This window comes from Telopea speciosissima, chromosome 5 (assembly GCF_018873765.1).
Source record: "Telopea speciosissima isolate NSW1024214 ecotype Mountain lineage chromosome 5, Tspe_v1, whole genome shotgun sequence".
NCBI lineage: Eukaryota > Viridiplantae > Streptophyta > Magnoliopsida > Proteales > Proteaceae > Telopea > Telopea speciosissima.
Window position 1 is genome coordinate 13,604,505 of NC_057920.1, and position 15,019 is coordinate 13,619,523.

The 15,019-nt window shown below is 38.0% G+C and overlaps 1 protein-coding gene across 1 annotated transcript; it reads left to right on the top strand.

Annotated features, from left to right (window-relative positions):
- Positions 1-6,576: 6,576 nt before the first annotated feature.
- On the top strand, positions 6,577-8,263 carry LOC122662309 (1-aminocyclopropane-1-carboxylate synthase 3-like). Its single transcript, XM_043857903.1, has 3 exons — positions 6,577-6,869; positions 6,980-7,140; positions 7,247-8,263. Exons 1-3 carry the CDS (start codon positions 6,591-6,593, stop codon positions 8,220-8,222), a joined length of 1,416 nt encoding a protein of 471 aa, XP_043713838.1. The 5' UTR covers positions 6,577-6,590; the 3' UTR covers positions 8,223-8,263.
- The last annotated feature ends 6,756 nt before the right edge of the window (positions 8,264-15,019 follow it).

Below are 15,019 nucleotides of genomic sequence, written 5' to 3' on the forward strand. Positions count from 1 at the left end.
GAGGCACGTGTCAATTGTACAGTTGTAAGGATGCATGCATTTGGACAAATGGACATTTTGAGGAGGGGGGGAGGGCATTTGACTAAGACCCTTTAATATAAGGAAAAAGTATCCACGGATGCGAGAGGATAAGCATTTGCTGATCGTTGAAACTTCCATAAATATTTTTGGGTCATATTTTTGAAGGAAGATACATTGTTTGGATGTAAAAGGTACCATGCCAAACTACATTGAAATTTCCATTTTTGACATGTTTGGCTCAACTGAAAGTGATGTGAAAGTAAATTTTCCATAAATGAAGTGAAGCTAAAGTCACACTCTCTTTACTTTCTTTATGTCAGAGAAAATTATGTATTTTTTCCCTAGAAAGGAAATCTGAAACAGTGAGAAAAAAGAGATCATGAAACTGACTCTCTAGTCTCTACCCTGAATGGTGTAATGGACAAAACCTCATCTCCCTCACTCTGCCCATCTCTTATCTTGAGCGAATATGAAAGCAGAGAGAGAGAGAGAGAGAGAGAGACATGAAACCAATGATATAAGATTTCAAAGACATTATACAGAAGAGGTAATGTTGAGTTTGCATCAATCACAAATGTAAGTTGCGTAGTGGAATGGGATCTATGATGCTCAGTTAGACTCAGAATGGATGTTTGATGTTGATTTTTACAATGTTATTGGTACCCAGAAGAGGTAATATTGAGTTTCATGCATCCACAACTCATTATTTAATACCCAAAATCTGAAACTTTGATAGCTATATATGTTAAATTGGCCATCACAAGATGATTCATCATTGGTCAATGTTAGGTATGTACCTTGTTGTGCTTGCACCTCACCACAATTAATGTTAAAATTGCAAATTTGGCTGGTTCTAAGTTCCTCCTTGGCCTTTTGATGGTTTTGCATGCCTCATTATCTATAATGAGGAAAGAAAGAAGTTAGACTATATACTTTGGCTTTTGGTATGCAACTATAGATGATGTGATACTCCAAGTTGAATTTAATATTATTTGGTAATATGAATCCTTTACAGTGTAATCATGTCTAGTGAAGTATAACGCTTCATTATTTGTCACTTGACAGTACATAGGTTATTACATGTGATAGAGGATGCCACAGTTTTAATGTTTAAATTTTAGTTTGAAGTAGGTACGGACTCAAGACTCTGATTCAAAGTTTTACTAAAATTATCAAAATGACATGTTTTTGTAACTTTACCTAGTCCTTTACCACATGGATTAACCCATGTATTGCCATGTGGCAAATAGTGAAGTGTTATTCTTCACTAGGCAGAGTCCAGCTCACGTTCACGTACAAGAACGGCTCACAGCCGTCAAGATGGAATCCACCCTGTGGGACTCACATGGGGTGGATTCCATCTTGACAGCTGTGAGCCGTACTCGTACGTTCATGCACGTGAACATGAGCCCAACTCTCACTAGGCATAGTGACGAGAAAGAAAACCCTCTGGAAAGCTATGGTTGTAGATTCAATGTGATACAATATGGAACAATGAACCTAGACTGCAAATCTGAAAGGCACTCCTAGCCGGTCATTTATATCATGTATTCATGTGACATAATTTTTTGGTGCTTAGACTTGAATTTGATTAACACTGCCAAATGATAGAAAAATACCTTGAAAACTGCTTAAAAAGCTGAATTTTGTTCGATACTTACCTAATTTGTTTCGGTTAAATATGTTATAGTATCCTAATGATCCAGTTCTTCTAATTATGCGGTATTTGGCTTTATGCACTCTCTTGGGGAAACAATCTTTTTGTATAAAAAACTCTACTGTAAATTTTATCTAGTTAATGCATTTCCTTTTTTCACCAAAAATAAAAATATATATTAATTTATTGTAAACAGCCTCTCTGCAAAAGCAGGGCTGCAGGGGTAAGGCTGCATACATTATGAATCTTTGCAAACCCTACAGTGCTGGGAGCCTTGCGCATTGGGTACGTCTTTTTTTTTTATTTATTAATTTATTGTAAACAAGAGGAAAAAGAAGGAAACATATCCTCTACGATGCAGCTGCCCGAGCGATAGTAGCGCAGGCAGAATGAGGTGCGCAATGACCGCCTTACCCTTGGTCGGGCAAGGCACTCGGGTAAGGGTAAGGCGGTAAATGCATGCCTCACATGGTCTGCACCGCTATGACCGCTCAGGCAGCTGGGCCGTAGAAGATCTGGATCCAAAAAAGAAACCAGCCCAACACTCTAAATTAAACAGCAAATCTTGGCACAAGAAACAGGATCAGAAATCAATTCCTATGAAGCCAAGAGACTTGGACTTCCAATTTCCAATTTGTATAAGTTCCAACCGAATTTCTGTCTTTTAAGAATGGAAGTCTTGCATGTGTCACGAACATCCATTTTTATACACTTTGTTTAGATAAAATTTAGCTTTCAAACTTTTAGGATCCCCTCTTGTTCCCAATCAAATTTTGAATCTTAACTCTCATTTTCCAAATTACATTATATGTCATAGTTTTATCCTTGCAAGGCAACCAATTTGATTACGATGGGTGTGTTTGGACTGTTAACACCAAAATCATATATGCTGATGAGCTTGCCCAAATTATGAGAAAACCATACTTAACTCTATCCCAACAAATATCCATGGTAGGGACGGCAGTACCTAATATTTCATGCCAACTTGACACAACACCACTCAAAAATCTTGTATTCAGTTTGACTTGTCTTTGGGTCATGCTCATTTTTGGGTAACACAATTGACATAGAAATGCATGAGTGTAATTTTTGGTTCCAACCTGTCAATCCATGTACCCATTTTATTAGAAAGTTTTTTTTCTTGTTTTGAATATTTTTATAGGGAATAAGAAGGCTGCCAGGCTGTGGAGCATACGATATACATACACACACACACACAAGCGTGTGAGTCAATGGGAGAGCACGTTTGGGTATCTATCCAGGAGGTAGAAGTGTCATTTTACGGTGTCCTATGCTAGGGCGTAGGAAACACCATCAAGTAGGGATCTTTTTTCCTATACATGTATAGGGAAGTGTTCTTTGCCCGGTAGCATAATTTCACATTTTGTTGGGGACGGGGTTGTCATTTTGTGCCACCATGTGTCTAGGAGCAGGCGGTACACTCCAGGACAGAAAACTTTATCCTATATATATTATTTGGGAGAACGTTCTCTATGGGAGAGCGTAAGGATCATGCACACTCAACAACCAATGAGAATACACGCTGGCATCTTGGTGGTAGAATTTCTACCTTTTATAAGGAGTGGGGGCAGTCATTTTGCCCCTCCAATGTGTCTGGACGTGGCCTGCATCCCTTCCCCCACTGCGAACTTTTTCCCATATTATCTCATATCATTTCGAGTCATATCATGTTATTATGTGTCAATCTAAACATGATCCATCCATTAATCTTGTCACGTACGTGGGCTAAGATATGTGTGTGGGCTAAGATGTATATGTGTTGTGTAGTATCTATAGTCTATACACTCAGACAGAGGGTTCCTCATTAGTTGCGTTCCTTATTATTATTATTATTATTATTGTTGTTGTTGTTGTTGTTGTTGTTAATAGTTTGTAGATAACCTAGCTTGAGGGTATTTTAACGTGAGATTTCATAGCAATCACATCATTTCCCCAAGCTCTAGGAATTACAGACAATGATTGGATCCATGAAATCCTCAAAAGCTTAATGTCTGCATGCTGGACAAACAAATGCTGAGAAGTGTAGTTGGACTTTAATGACCATATAATTTTGTGACTTCCGACCTAACTTTAAATTCCACTTCATCATCGATCACCCTATCATCTCATTCTCATCTCATCTACGTATGTATTCTTCATCTATGTGTGTGTGTGTCCTTGAAACACTCAGTTTTCTCTGAGAAGAAGGTTGGTTTTCAGCATTTACGTCATTGTGTCACTATTTTTGGTAAAGTTGGTATCTATACTTTTCGTTGACATCCAACGCCCTCCAAGTCCTTGTAAAATTTCCTCTGAGAAGAGAGAGAGAGAGAGAGAGAGAGAGTGAGTTTGTGGGAGAGGATAGAGTGATAGTAAGATGAACTCTTGTGGTCTTTGGGTACTACTGAGAAGAGAGCACCAAAGACTTAAGAGTGGGACATACGTTATTGAAGAAGGGAAGCAATCAGTCTATGTCCATGTCTCCTCTGAACCTTGTTGGGGGATGGACTAATGTGCGGGTCATGTTAGTTGTCACCTCGGAATAAGTCTGAGCCGGCCCCCTAGGTCTACAATATGGTTCCATGTTATGAGGGCCTCCCAAGACAGTAATAACCCTTCTCCTACTACAAACCACGTGCCCCCCACTCCCCTCCCCCTCAATAATTCCATCTCTTCTTTTCTTCTTCTTCTTCCTTTCACTTCTTCTCAATAGCTAACAAATAACCCCAAAAAAAAAAAAAAAGCCAAAGAAGGAGAAAAAGAAGTTATCTTCATCGATGTTACTACTTGGAAGTCTTGAAGGAGATAAGGATATAACTTTGCCCTTTGTGTCCACTACAAACTCATTCTTTTGCAAGTGAGACCAAAGTTCTCCATATAGTGGAAATTTCCACAGAAACAACTAGGAATGTTGGGGCCATATTATGTGTCATGGGAAAAAAGAAAGAAAAAGTCTTAGAAAGGAATTAGTATTCCCACCAATTCCCTTCCCTTACATTATTCTCAGGAAAGTTAAAAAGGAGTCATTCATTGTGTCAAGGACTATTGAGACTAAGGTTGGTTCTACTAATAAGTTTTCAGTTCATGTTGCAGGGCCTCATGCATGCGTGTATGACTTATATGAACCTGGGTAGGGTCCAAACAGGGCCTTGGGGTTTGACACTTCTTTCCAAATGATACAAGTTAGTGGGCCTTTTAATTTTTTTTCCAAACTTTAGAAAACCTGAGCTAGCTTTGAGTAGTGGTTCTGAAACAGCTCATGCTTTCACTCTTTCATGGATAATTCAAAATGGATAGGAAAGACAAAAACAATCAGAGTCTCTGTGGCCCTCTTGACAATTCTAAGCTTCTCACTAACTCACAGACAGGCTTTGTGAGAAAATGACAGTCCCAAAATTCCAAAACCCAAATTGCAGAGAAGTGGTCCCCGGCTTAGTCACCTTCCTAGTTAGCTTACGTTTTACTTTTCATATATTTGGTCTTCCATTAATAATCCTTAATAACTAAGGTAAATTAATCACTCCATTTTTACTATTTTTGTATACAAAAAAGTGGGTATCTATGATGACCCTTAAAGAAGTTTAGGGGAAAGCTTGAATCCATGAAAATGCCTTTAATTTTGGGTTCACTGTAATAATGACATCACAACGTCAACTCAACTAAAATTACTCAATAACCAGCTTATTGCTGTGGGGGGAATGGGAAATCAGTGAGCTCAAAACAGACGGCGCCTCAATGGTTAAAAAGACTTTAAAAGATTTGGGAGTAAGAGTAATAGCAAATCATGGCTCTCCACTACACCATTCCTAGATCCAATCTAATGATGAAGGTGCAAAATGATCATCGCACCCCCTGGAACCCTATAAATGATCAGGAGTGTGGCTGTCATCTCACATGCCCCTATGTTTGGGTGCGGGGGGCGTGTCTGACACGACCAAGTGGCATTCTTTCTCCCAACTTTTATTTTAGAAGATTATTAATGACTCTCAATTCAAAAGTCAGGGCTTCAGAGTGGAGGAGAGGTCATTTCTAAGGTCATGAACTAAAACACCTCCTAAGCTAGGTAATGGATTGCAACTCCCCTTAGCTTTGGGCCATGGGTCCCCACATATTAATCTGTGCATGAACAACAACATCCTCTGATAAGATGTCCAATCCAAAAACCCGAGTTTTAGAATAAAGAGATCATTTCCAAGATTATGAACCCTATCGCAATGTGAGACTAAAACTCCTCCCATTTGAGTCCATGAAGCGTATTCATTACATCAATTATTACTTAAGAGTTAACAATTCTTTTACTTACTACTAATGTCTAGGAGTCCTCTAATGAAGGGATCAAAGTCAAAGACGTGGTTGTAATAGATAGATGGTCTTGACTCTTGATGGAGTAAATGTCAATCAAAGGGACGGCCAAGATCATCTTTAAAATGTTGAGTTTGTGTCACCACGAAAATGAAGGTTTGACTTGAAATTAAATGCTTTTATATTTTTGTTACTTTAAGTGACGTTAATTAATTAATAAACTTGGGTTTTAAAGTTAATAGAGATGATAAAACGGAGAAGCCCAATGGCCCATAGTTATTGGAGGGTTTTTGAGACCTGGGAGCAATAGCAGCGGTGACGGGCCCCACTGGTTCAAACCCATGTCCAATTTTGTGGGTCCTAGTTTTTGCTTGGTGGGCCCTGTTGTCTCCAAGATCCACCGGTCGGCAGGGCTTTTCTTAACATAAATTTGGAAATTTGGGGTTTCTTCACTTCACATTCCAAACGCGCTATTATCCCTCCCCTCACTTATAAGTTGGCTTCGATATTCCCATGCTCTTCAACTAAAACCTCTCATCCTCCATTCTTTCTCTCTATATTCTTACCTCCTTTCCTTCTTCCTTTCGTGTTATCCAGAGAAAACAAAACCATGAAGTGGCTGTCCAAGATGGTTACGTGCAATTCACACGGCCAAGACTCTTCATACTTCTTAGGATGGCAAGAGTACGAGAAGAATCCATACCATGAGGTTCAGAATCCAAATGGTATCATTCAGATGGGACTTGCAGAGAATCAGCTCTCCTTCGACCTACTCGAATCATGGCTATCGCGGAACCCAGACGCAGCTGGGTTCAAAAGAGATGGAGAGTCAATTTTCAAAGAACTCGCTCTTTTCCAAGATTATCATGGCTTACCCGCCTTTAAGAATGTAAGTTTTTCAGGCCATAAGTCTCAACATCAGACTATTCATATCCTATGTGGGATTATTCTTTTTGCCTTCCGCGTGTAACTCTAACAGTACTGAATATTACCTTATAGGCACTAGTAGAATTCATGGCCGAGATAAGAGGAAACAAAGTCCAGTTTGATCCTAAGAAGTTAATCCTCACTGCGGGTGCAACTTCAGCTAACGAATCTCTTATGTTCTGTCTTGCTGAACCTGGAGAAGCATTTCTTATTCCCACACCATACTACCCAGGGTACTATTCTTTGTTATTTAAAGAATTAAAGAACACTTTTTTTAGTTTTTTTTTTGTTGTTGTTGTTCTTATAAGAAAATACTTATTTAATCTGATTTTTTTGCAGGTTTGATAGAGATCTCAAATGGAGAACCGGAGTAGAGATCGTTCCAATACATTGTTCAAGCTCTAATGGATTCCGAATCACTCAATCTGCATTAGAGGAAGCTTACAAACAAGCCCAAAAACATAATTTGAAGGTTAAAGGTGTTCTTATCACCAATCCTTCAAACCCTTTAGGCACAACGATAAGCCGAGAAGATATTGATCGTTTAATCAACTTCGTCTCTACAAAAGAGATCCATTTGATAAGTGATGAAATCTACTCTGGTACTGTCTTTGATTCTCCAGATTTCATTAGTGTTCTAGAGGCGTTAAAGGAAAGAAACCTTGAAGACAGTGACGTATCGAACCGGATTCACATTGTGTATAGTCTTTCGAAGGATTTGGGTTTACCCGGATTCCGGGTTGGTGCGATTTACTCTAACGATGATACAGTGGTGGCTGCTGCAACAAAAATGTCAAGCTTTGGACTTGTTTCTTCTCAAACTCAATATCTTCTCTCTGTAATGCTTTCTGATAAGAAATTTACAAGCAATTATATTGGTTCGAACCAGAAGAAGCTCAAGGAAAGACATGACATGCTTGTTTCGGGTTTACGAGATATCGGCATCAGCTGCTTGAATAGCAACGCTGGTTTATTCTGTTGGGTTGACATGAGAAATCTCTTAAGCTCCAACACATTTGAAGCAGAGATGGAATTATGGAAAAAAATCTTATACGAAGTTGGTTTAAATATTTCACCCGGTTCATCTTGTCATTGTACTGAACCGGGTTGGTTCAGAATTTGTTTCGCTAACATGTCAGAAGAGACTTTGAGAATCTCGTTGCAGAGGGTTAAGGCTTTCGTGGAATCTACTATGGCTAGCAAAAACAAAGTTGGTTCGTGGAGCCATCGACAATCTCCAAGAAGCTCGAGAAGAAGATCAATTTCCAAGTGGGTTCTTGGGTTATCATCTCATGATAAGGAATCAGAACGTTAACTTTAGTGTGGATTCGTGTCTTTTTTGGTTTCCATTATTATTTTTTTCTTTTCTCTTTTTGTGGTTAATTTCACTCGATCCATGAGTCCATGTGGATTCGAAGTGGTTGAAGTGTATTGGTCTTGTACAATTTGAGAGTTTTCTTCTAATATTAAAATCATCTTTAATTGTGCAGATAGTAAATATATAATTTTGTTCCCGTTTAAGTCAAAAAGAAACTTAAAATAATAGTGAATTGAATAGGGTTGCTTGCGAGGATGTCTGAGATGGCAGCGGCGACAATGGTGCCGGAATACGATGAGATTATTGCCGACGTAGGCCGGCGATTACTGACTGGGTTTGGGTTTTAATTAAGGTTATTAATTAGTTATTTAATTCTCAGACGACCGACTTGATTCACTGGTTTTGAAAGAACAATGTTGACTCTGTGGGGTTCTTAAAGCCGTATGAGTAGGGATTGAAGGGTTGAAAATGATTTTTACAAAACTTAAAAAAAGGGGTTTAGAATGGAAGAATAATGAGAAGGAGGAATAAGGGAGGGAGGGATATGAAGTGGAGTTTGGTCAGAGTTTGAGAGAGAGAGAGAGAGAGACAGAGTTTCGAATTTGAGGGAAGTAGGGAGGAAGAGATGGATGGATTAGTAAGTATGAAAGTATGAAGGAGCAGAGAGAGAGAGATTCAAAGAGAAAAGAAAGGTGGTGGGACTTTAGGGAGTACGTTTGTTGGTGTTGTCTTTCAAAGGGCGTCACTAACTACGTCACCCCACAAAAATTGAGAATGGAAGAAATCTGAAAAGTTGATTAAAACTAGAACTTTCTGGGGTTATTCTCCTCGTGCTTACTAGTTCCTTTACAAAGATTACGCGGTTTTGGTTGCTAATTAAACAACAATATATATAATAATGCTTTGGAGAAAGCTTTTCTTTTCTTTTTTAAGGGAGAAAATAAGGGGAGCCAAATATGGCAGACCGGGGGGTGGGAGGTGGTTAGGGAAACACTCATGTGAGTAAGAGGGAGGCACCGACTTGACCATAGATTTAGGACCCTTCCATCCATGGTGAATGGGATCCCATTCACCTCAAGGTGGGACACGGTAAACCCTAGAGGGGTTTGTGAACCTTAGGATGGTTAGTGAACCGTCCTCAATGGGTGGAGGGAAACTTAGTCTATAGATTTATCTCAAACACAAATTTTTCTTCACAATGCGATGAAGATACACCAATCCATCCTAGGGTTCTCAAACCCCTGTAAGGTTTGAGTACAAGTCCCAAAATAGCCTATCGATACCCTTACAAACCCATCCTTCAGCCTGCAATGAATGGATTCCTATTCATCGTGGCTGAAGAAAAACTCGATCCGCTTTGCTTTCAAGTTTCGAGTTTGAGGGGTTTTCTTTCGGGGCCAAGTTTTCTTTGAGTCATGGAATCCATTCATTGTAGAATTTCAGATGCATGTGGGAAGATATCAGGAAGGTATTTTGGGAAGGGGGAGCGTTCTCTGTGAGAGAGTGCCAAGGGTCACGTGCACGCGACAACCAATGAGAATGCACACTATGACATCTCAGGGTTCCCTCCTTAATTCCATGGGGACAGAGCAGTCATTTCACCCCACTGTGTGGTGTGGCGTGCCCCCTAAGAACATTTTCCATTTTAGGAAAATACTAAAATCCTATAGGAGTTTGTAAACCCTAGAATGATATGGTCAACCTTCACCGTCCTCCTTTTCATTTTCTTTCTTTGGGTGGTCCATTGTACATGTTTTATTGGTTAAAACTAAGACTTACTAGTTTGAGGTCATGTGTTCATACTTCATATTTGATACTTCCTAGTTCATACCAACCCACGCACATAAAATATAGCAAATTAAAATCCCCATATTTGTTTAAAATGGGAAAAAAAATAAATTAAAAACTGTTTAGTGTTTAATTATATGACCTGATAATTAATTTAATCTCTTAATTGGGATTGCAGGATATGCGGCAGATAGTTTTCGAGATGGCCCATGATGCTTACATGTGACTCTAGAATTTGTTGACCAAATATTTATAACAATAGATTAAAGGGTTTAAGTGTTTTAAGTCAGTTTGCTAAAATTTCTAATGAACCAATCACTTTTTGACACGTATCAATTCAATGGTAATTTAGTCTTTTTGCAATGTAGGGATCAAATCCCCTCACGCGTTGTGAGAGAAATAAGAGAGGAAGAAGGATATACAATTCTTGAATATTTATCTTATCCACAATGTCATAGTTAATATGCATACGGCAGGATTTCATGTGGGGATTTGTGTATGATTTTAAGGGGGCAGGGGGGACCGAAGAAGGATTAAGCAAATATTGTGGTTCCTAATTCACTTGGGTTTGGGTTCTCAACTTCTTATATTCAAACCAATTAATATTGGAGTATGATTTAGGTTGCTCATTTTCTTGGTTACATGTGGGATAAAAACCTTAATTAATACGTACACTATACTCAAGGGCATGAGCCATGTCTATAATTTTATACCTGAGCTTTTTCACATATTACTCTATGGATATTGCCTTTCAATTCTCACCATCAAATTTAATATCTAGGCAGCGTTTGGTATGCATTCTTGGAATACATTTTAAGTCAGTTTTGCATTTTCAGTGATAAAAATAGTTGTTTTTATCGTTCGAAAATACGAAATCGATCTAGAATGCATTCCAAGAATGTATACCAAACACAGCCCTAGACTTCAATATACATTCAAATGTTACCAGTTCAATTTGTATCTAGCACTTTTAATTGCCTTGAGGCTTCAATTGAATTCCTTTTGTATATTTAACTTAATCTTCTGTCCTTCAAATGATGAATTTGTAATGATCCCATTGCTTTAACAATTGTTTTTTTTTTAATATATTGGACGGCTGATGGACTATCTATTAACCTTCAAATGTGCAGGGATTTTCTTATTGACACTCCTCAAGGTGTCAAATAGTTTGTAATTTTATTTTTTTGCCCTTTTAGTATGATATACAAACTTTTTTTGCCAATGAGAATAATAATATTATTTTACATGTATAATAAAAAAGTATGCATGACAATGATACATCTTGATAATGATATAATGATATATTACTTTCAAATAATTTTTAAAAACCCATTTATATCCTTAACTTGAATAACTTTTGGGAATAAGACAAGGGACAATTAAAAGAAAATGTCAACAACTGACAATTTTCGTTGACTTGCAAAGAGTTATTTCCACACTTCAATCCGTTTAGACCCCAGGCAACTTGCGGCCAGGCGAATCGAAATTATATTTCGATCAAAATACTCCCACATACATAGGATAAGAAGAGTGTTGTGGCACTCCATTTTCTTTTGATGTGGTCAACATATTTGCTTTACACTTGAACATTTTTGTAAAAGGTGCAATGCTAGTTTTGGGAGCTAAAAGTGGGGTATCAATAGCATCACTTTGATGGTGAACAATAATTTTGCACGAGCATTAAATTTTTTGAAAAATTGATTGTATATGAGCTTACAAACTTTTTAAACCCTAGAACTCTAGACCCTGGAATTCATTACACACTCTTTCAGATTACATGCCTTCCATTTGATTGTCCAAAAGGATTACCCAACAAAAAATATTGGAAAATCTTAGTCCCATCACTAATTTCTAATGGTATGATTTTTAACTTCACCCACCCATGGTGAATGAGGTATTCTTTCAGTGTGGGCATCGACGGTTTTCCTTCTTCAAAGGTGGAGGAAAACCTCTTCAATTTATAATAAAAATTTTGCAATCAAAAAATCGTATGTAAACTTTTGGAGAACAAATGTACCCCTAGTATAGAATTCAGTTAGGGCCTTGGTACTTATTTTTCTTATGGGTTGGGAATCACTTCTAGGCTACATGGCCCCTACATCAGCACAGGGCCAATGAGAGCATGCGTGGGGCATCAACAAGGATGGGTTTTTCACATTTAATGGGTGTGAAGGGTGGGGGGCAAGGCCATCATTTTGCCTCTTGTGTCTAGGCACATGTGCTACGCGACCTGATAGAGTTCTTACCTTTTTCTTATACTTTGCAACACATGTAAGAAACTTTTGATATGTTTAAAAACAATTGTAGGATCCACACCTATTGTGGGGGCCCGTCTTTAGTTAATTCCATTAAATGGTATTCAGGTGTGTTACAGAATCAGTATGGAAATAATAATAATAATAATAATAATAATAATAACTAAACCTGTCTTCCCAAAGAATTCGAGTCTTTATATATATATATTAGCTAATGAGGCTCCCCGCCTAAAAGTTTGAGTTTTAGTTTGAACCTAACATGATATCGAAACCTTGCGCGTCTTTCCATTTGTATATGATGTGGGCTTATTCCATTTATACGTGAGGAGGATGTTGGGAATAATCTTATACAACAGTTAAATTTAAGTATAGGACTTTGGATGTTTTAATATATTAGTTGAACCCTCCACATAATAGTTCGAGCTTTTAAATGAGAATCTAACACGTCTTAAAGGAGAAAAACCTTTTCAAAGCATAGTTGAAAAACCAGGTTTTCTGACTCAACTCGTCTTTTAGAAAAACCTGGTGACTCGGCCTTGTCAAACCTAATCAAGACGAATCGTGATTTTTAATTTGTTTACTGCAATAAATATGTATAAATTAATAAAAAAAATCAGAAAATATAGGAAAATCAGGAAAAAAAATCACGGAATCACAGATCATTGCATTTTGAGTTCATACCATTGAACAAAAGAAGGGAGTCGAGGAGTTGAGGGTTTCTTATTGTTTTAGAATATGAATTTACTTTTTTTATTTAACTCAGTTTCTAAGTGAATCACCTTTAAGATTTAAAAAAAAACGACTATATTCTTCGAGTCTGTCATGACTCAAGTAAAAATACCGAGTCTTTATTTGACTCAAGACGATTTATTACCTAGTCTTACCATTTTTACTTTGACCTAGTCTACATGACTCTTGATCAGATTTCTTTTGGACTTGACTCAAATGACATGTCCTAATCAAAACCTAGTTTTTCAACAAAAGAAAAAATTCTAGAGCCATCTATAACGTATTAGGCTTCAAAGCTTAAAACTTCATCCCTCACCAAGAATCAGACCTGGGTATCTAATGTCATGTCGGCATGACCATTTAGTTTCTGGATTTGTTAACGTAGAAAGCAGAAAAGGAAATATGCCCTACCGAAAGACATTTTGATAGGATAAAGGAAGATCATGACCCCATTGATCACGGCATTGTTAAGGTGTCCAAAATAATAAAGGGAATCCTTTTTAGTTGCCACTATGAGGACACAAGAAATTAAGAAATCACAGACATGACTTTGGTTTACTGGATTTGTTTCTTGACAAAACCTTAAGACAACAACATCTTGAAATTCTGACCGGAGGAAAAAAAAATCTCCAGGGGGGCCGTGTAAGCTGTTACAAAGCTTTAGATGACCATATCTAGAGTCTCAAGAAGAGATAATTACGAAATTGATAAGAATTTAGATAATTAACTAACGGGGGAGAGTTTTCTGTCTGATAGACTGGTCCCTACATGGGTTAACGTGGGATCAATGAAAGAGCTCGTAGAACCATCAATAAAGGTGAGATTTTTTTATTTTTATTTTTTTGGAGATAGGAGGGGTATCCGACTTTAGCAGATGTGGTACAAGATCCTACGGTCTTGATAAGTCTGTTTAGAAGAGGTGCTGCACTTCTATAAACAAAATCTCCCTTGCAATCAATGTCTCTTAAAGTGTGGGGGCGAATATCTCCTTTAAAATAGCGAGTACGCGTTCAAAGCAGATTACAATTTCCTTCTTGAATTGATTTTTTTCCAACACTGCCTTTCATTGAGGTAGGGTATTCATTTCATGAAAACCTGTGTCTGGGTGTAGGAACCACGGTCCCATACATGCTCCTTTTTCCCTCAACTAATTATGGCTCAGTTAGCTTAAGATAATGAAACATGAACAACATAATATGGAGATTGCAGAAACAATTTCAACGAGTGACATGCATTCTAGATGGATATATATTGCATTCCAAGAAATGATACCAAAAGCAGCTTAGTCTTCCACCCATGATCTTTAAATTGTACACATTATTTATTTAATATAATATTTGTAATCTCAACTTTTCAATCTCAACATTTTATGGGTCCCACGCACCCTATTCCTTGAAGATCTCAACTTTAAATGGTGGTTGATGAAATGGAAAGAGAATGCCACCTGGTCGTGCAACAAACGTTGCCCCTATGCCAGACATAGGGGCACGTGAAATGACCGTTGCACCCCTAGTCATCTCCATCTTTCCAGGGGTGAGGTAGTCATTATGCACACCCCTGTGATTGGGCGTAGGGGCACGTGTGCTGCGCGACTGGGTGGCATTCTTTCTCCCATAAAGAAAATAAATTATAGAGCTATACTTTGAAAGGGTCTGGAATCATATGGTGGATTATTTTAAAAGGAAAAACGTTCTATATTGGGGAGTCTATTGCCCATGTCCAAACACAGTGGGGGTGGGGGATGAAATGACCACCTCGCCCCCAATGAAAGGTGGAAATTCTGCCCCCATGATATTTCCGCATACACTCCTCATTGGCCCTCGTGAGTGCATAGGGGTCACACTCCCTCACGAAGATGCTCACCCTTTTTAAAATTAAGAATATATTTGAGTTAATTTCTTAAAATGCATTATCGACCTAGAATGCATCCTAATACATACTAATTAATGCAGCTTCGTTTGGTTTCATGGTATGGGTTGCCATGTGAGCTTCACATGAGAGTCGTACATACTCGCACATGCT

Bases quoted from the DNA above. Each gene is read 5' to 3' on its own strand.
- LOC122662309 (XM_043857903.1), top strand. From the start codon at position 6,591: ATGAAGTGGCTGTCCAAGATGGTTACGTGCAATTCACACGGCCAAGAC. The intron at 6,870-6,979 runs GTAAGTTTTTCA...ATTACCTTATAG, and splicing joins GCTTACCCGCCTTTAAGAAT to GCACTAGTAGAATTCATGGC. The intron at 7,141-7,246 runs GTACTATTCTTT...ATTTTTTTGCAG, and splicing joins CCCACACCATACTACCCAGG to GTTTGATAGAGATCTCAAAT.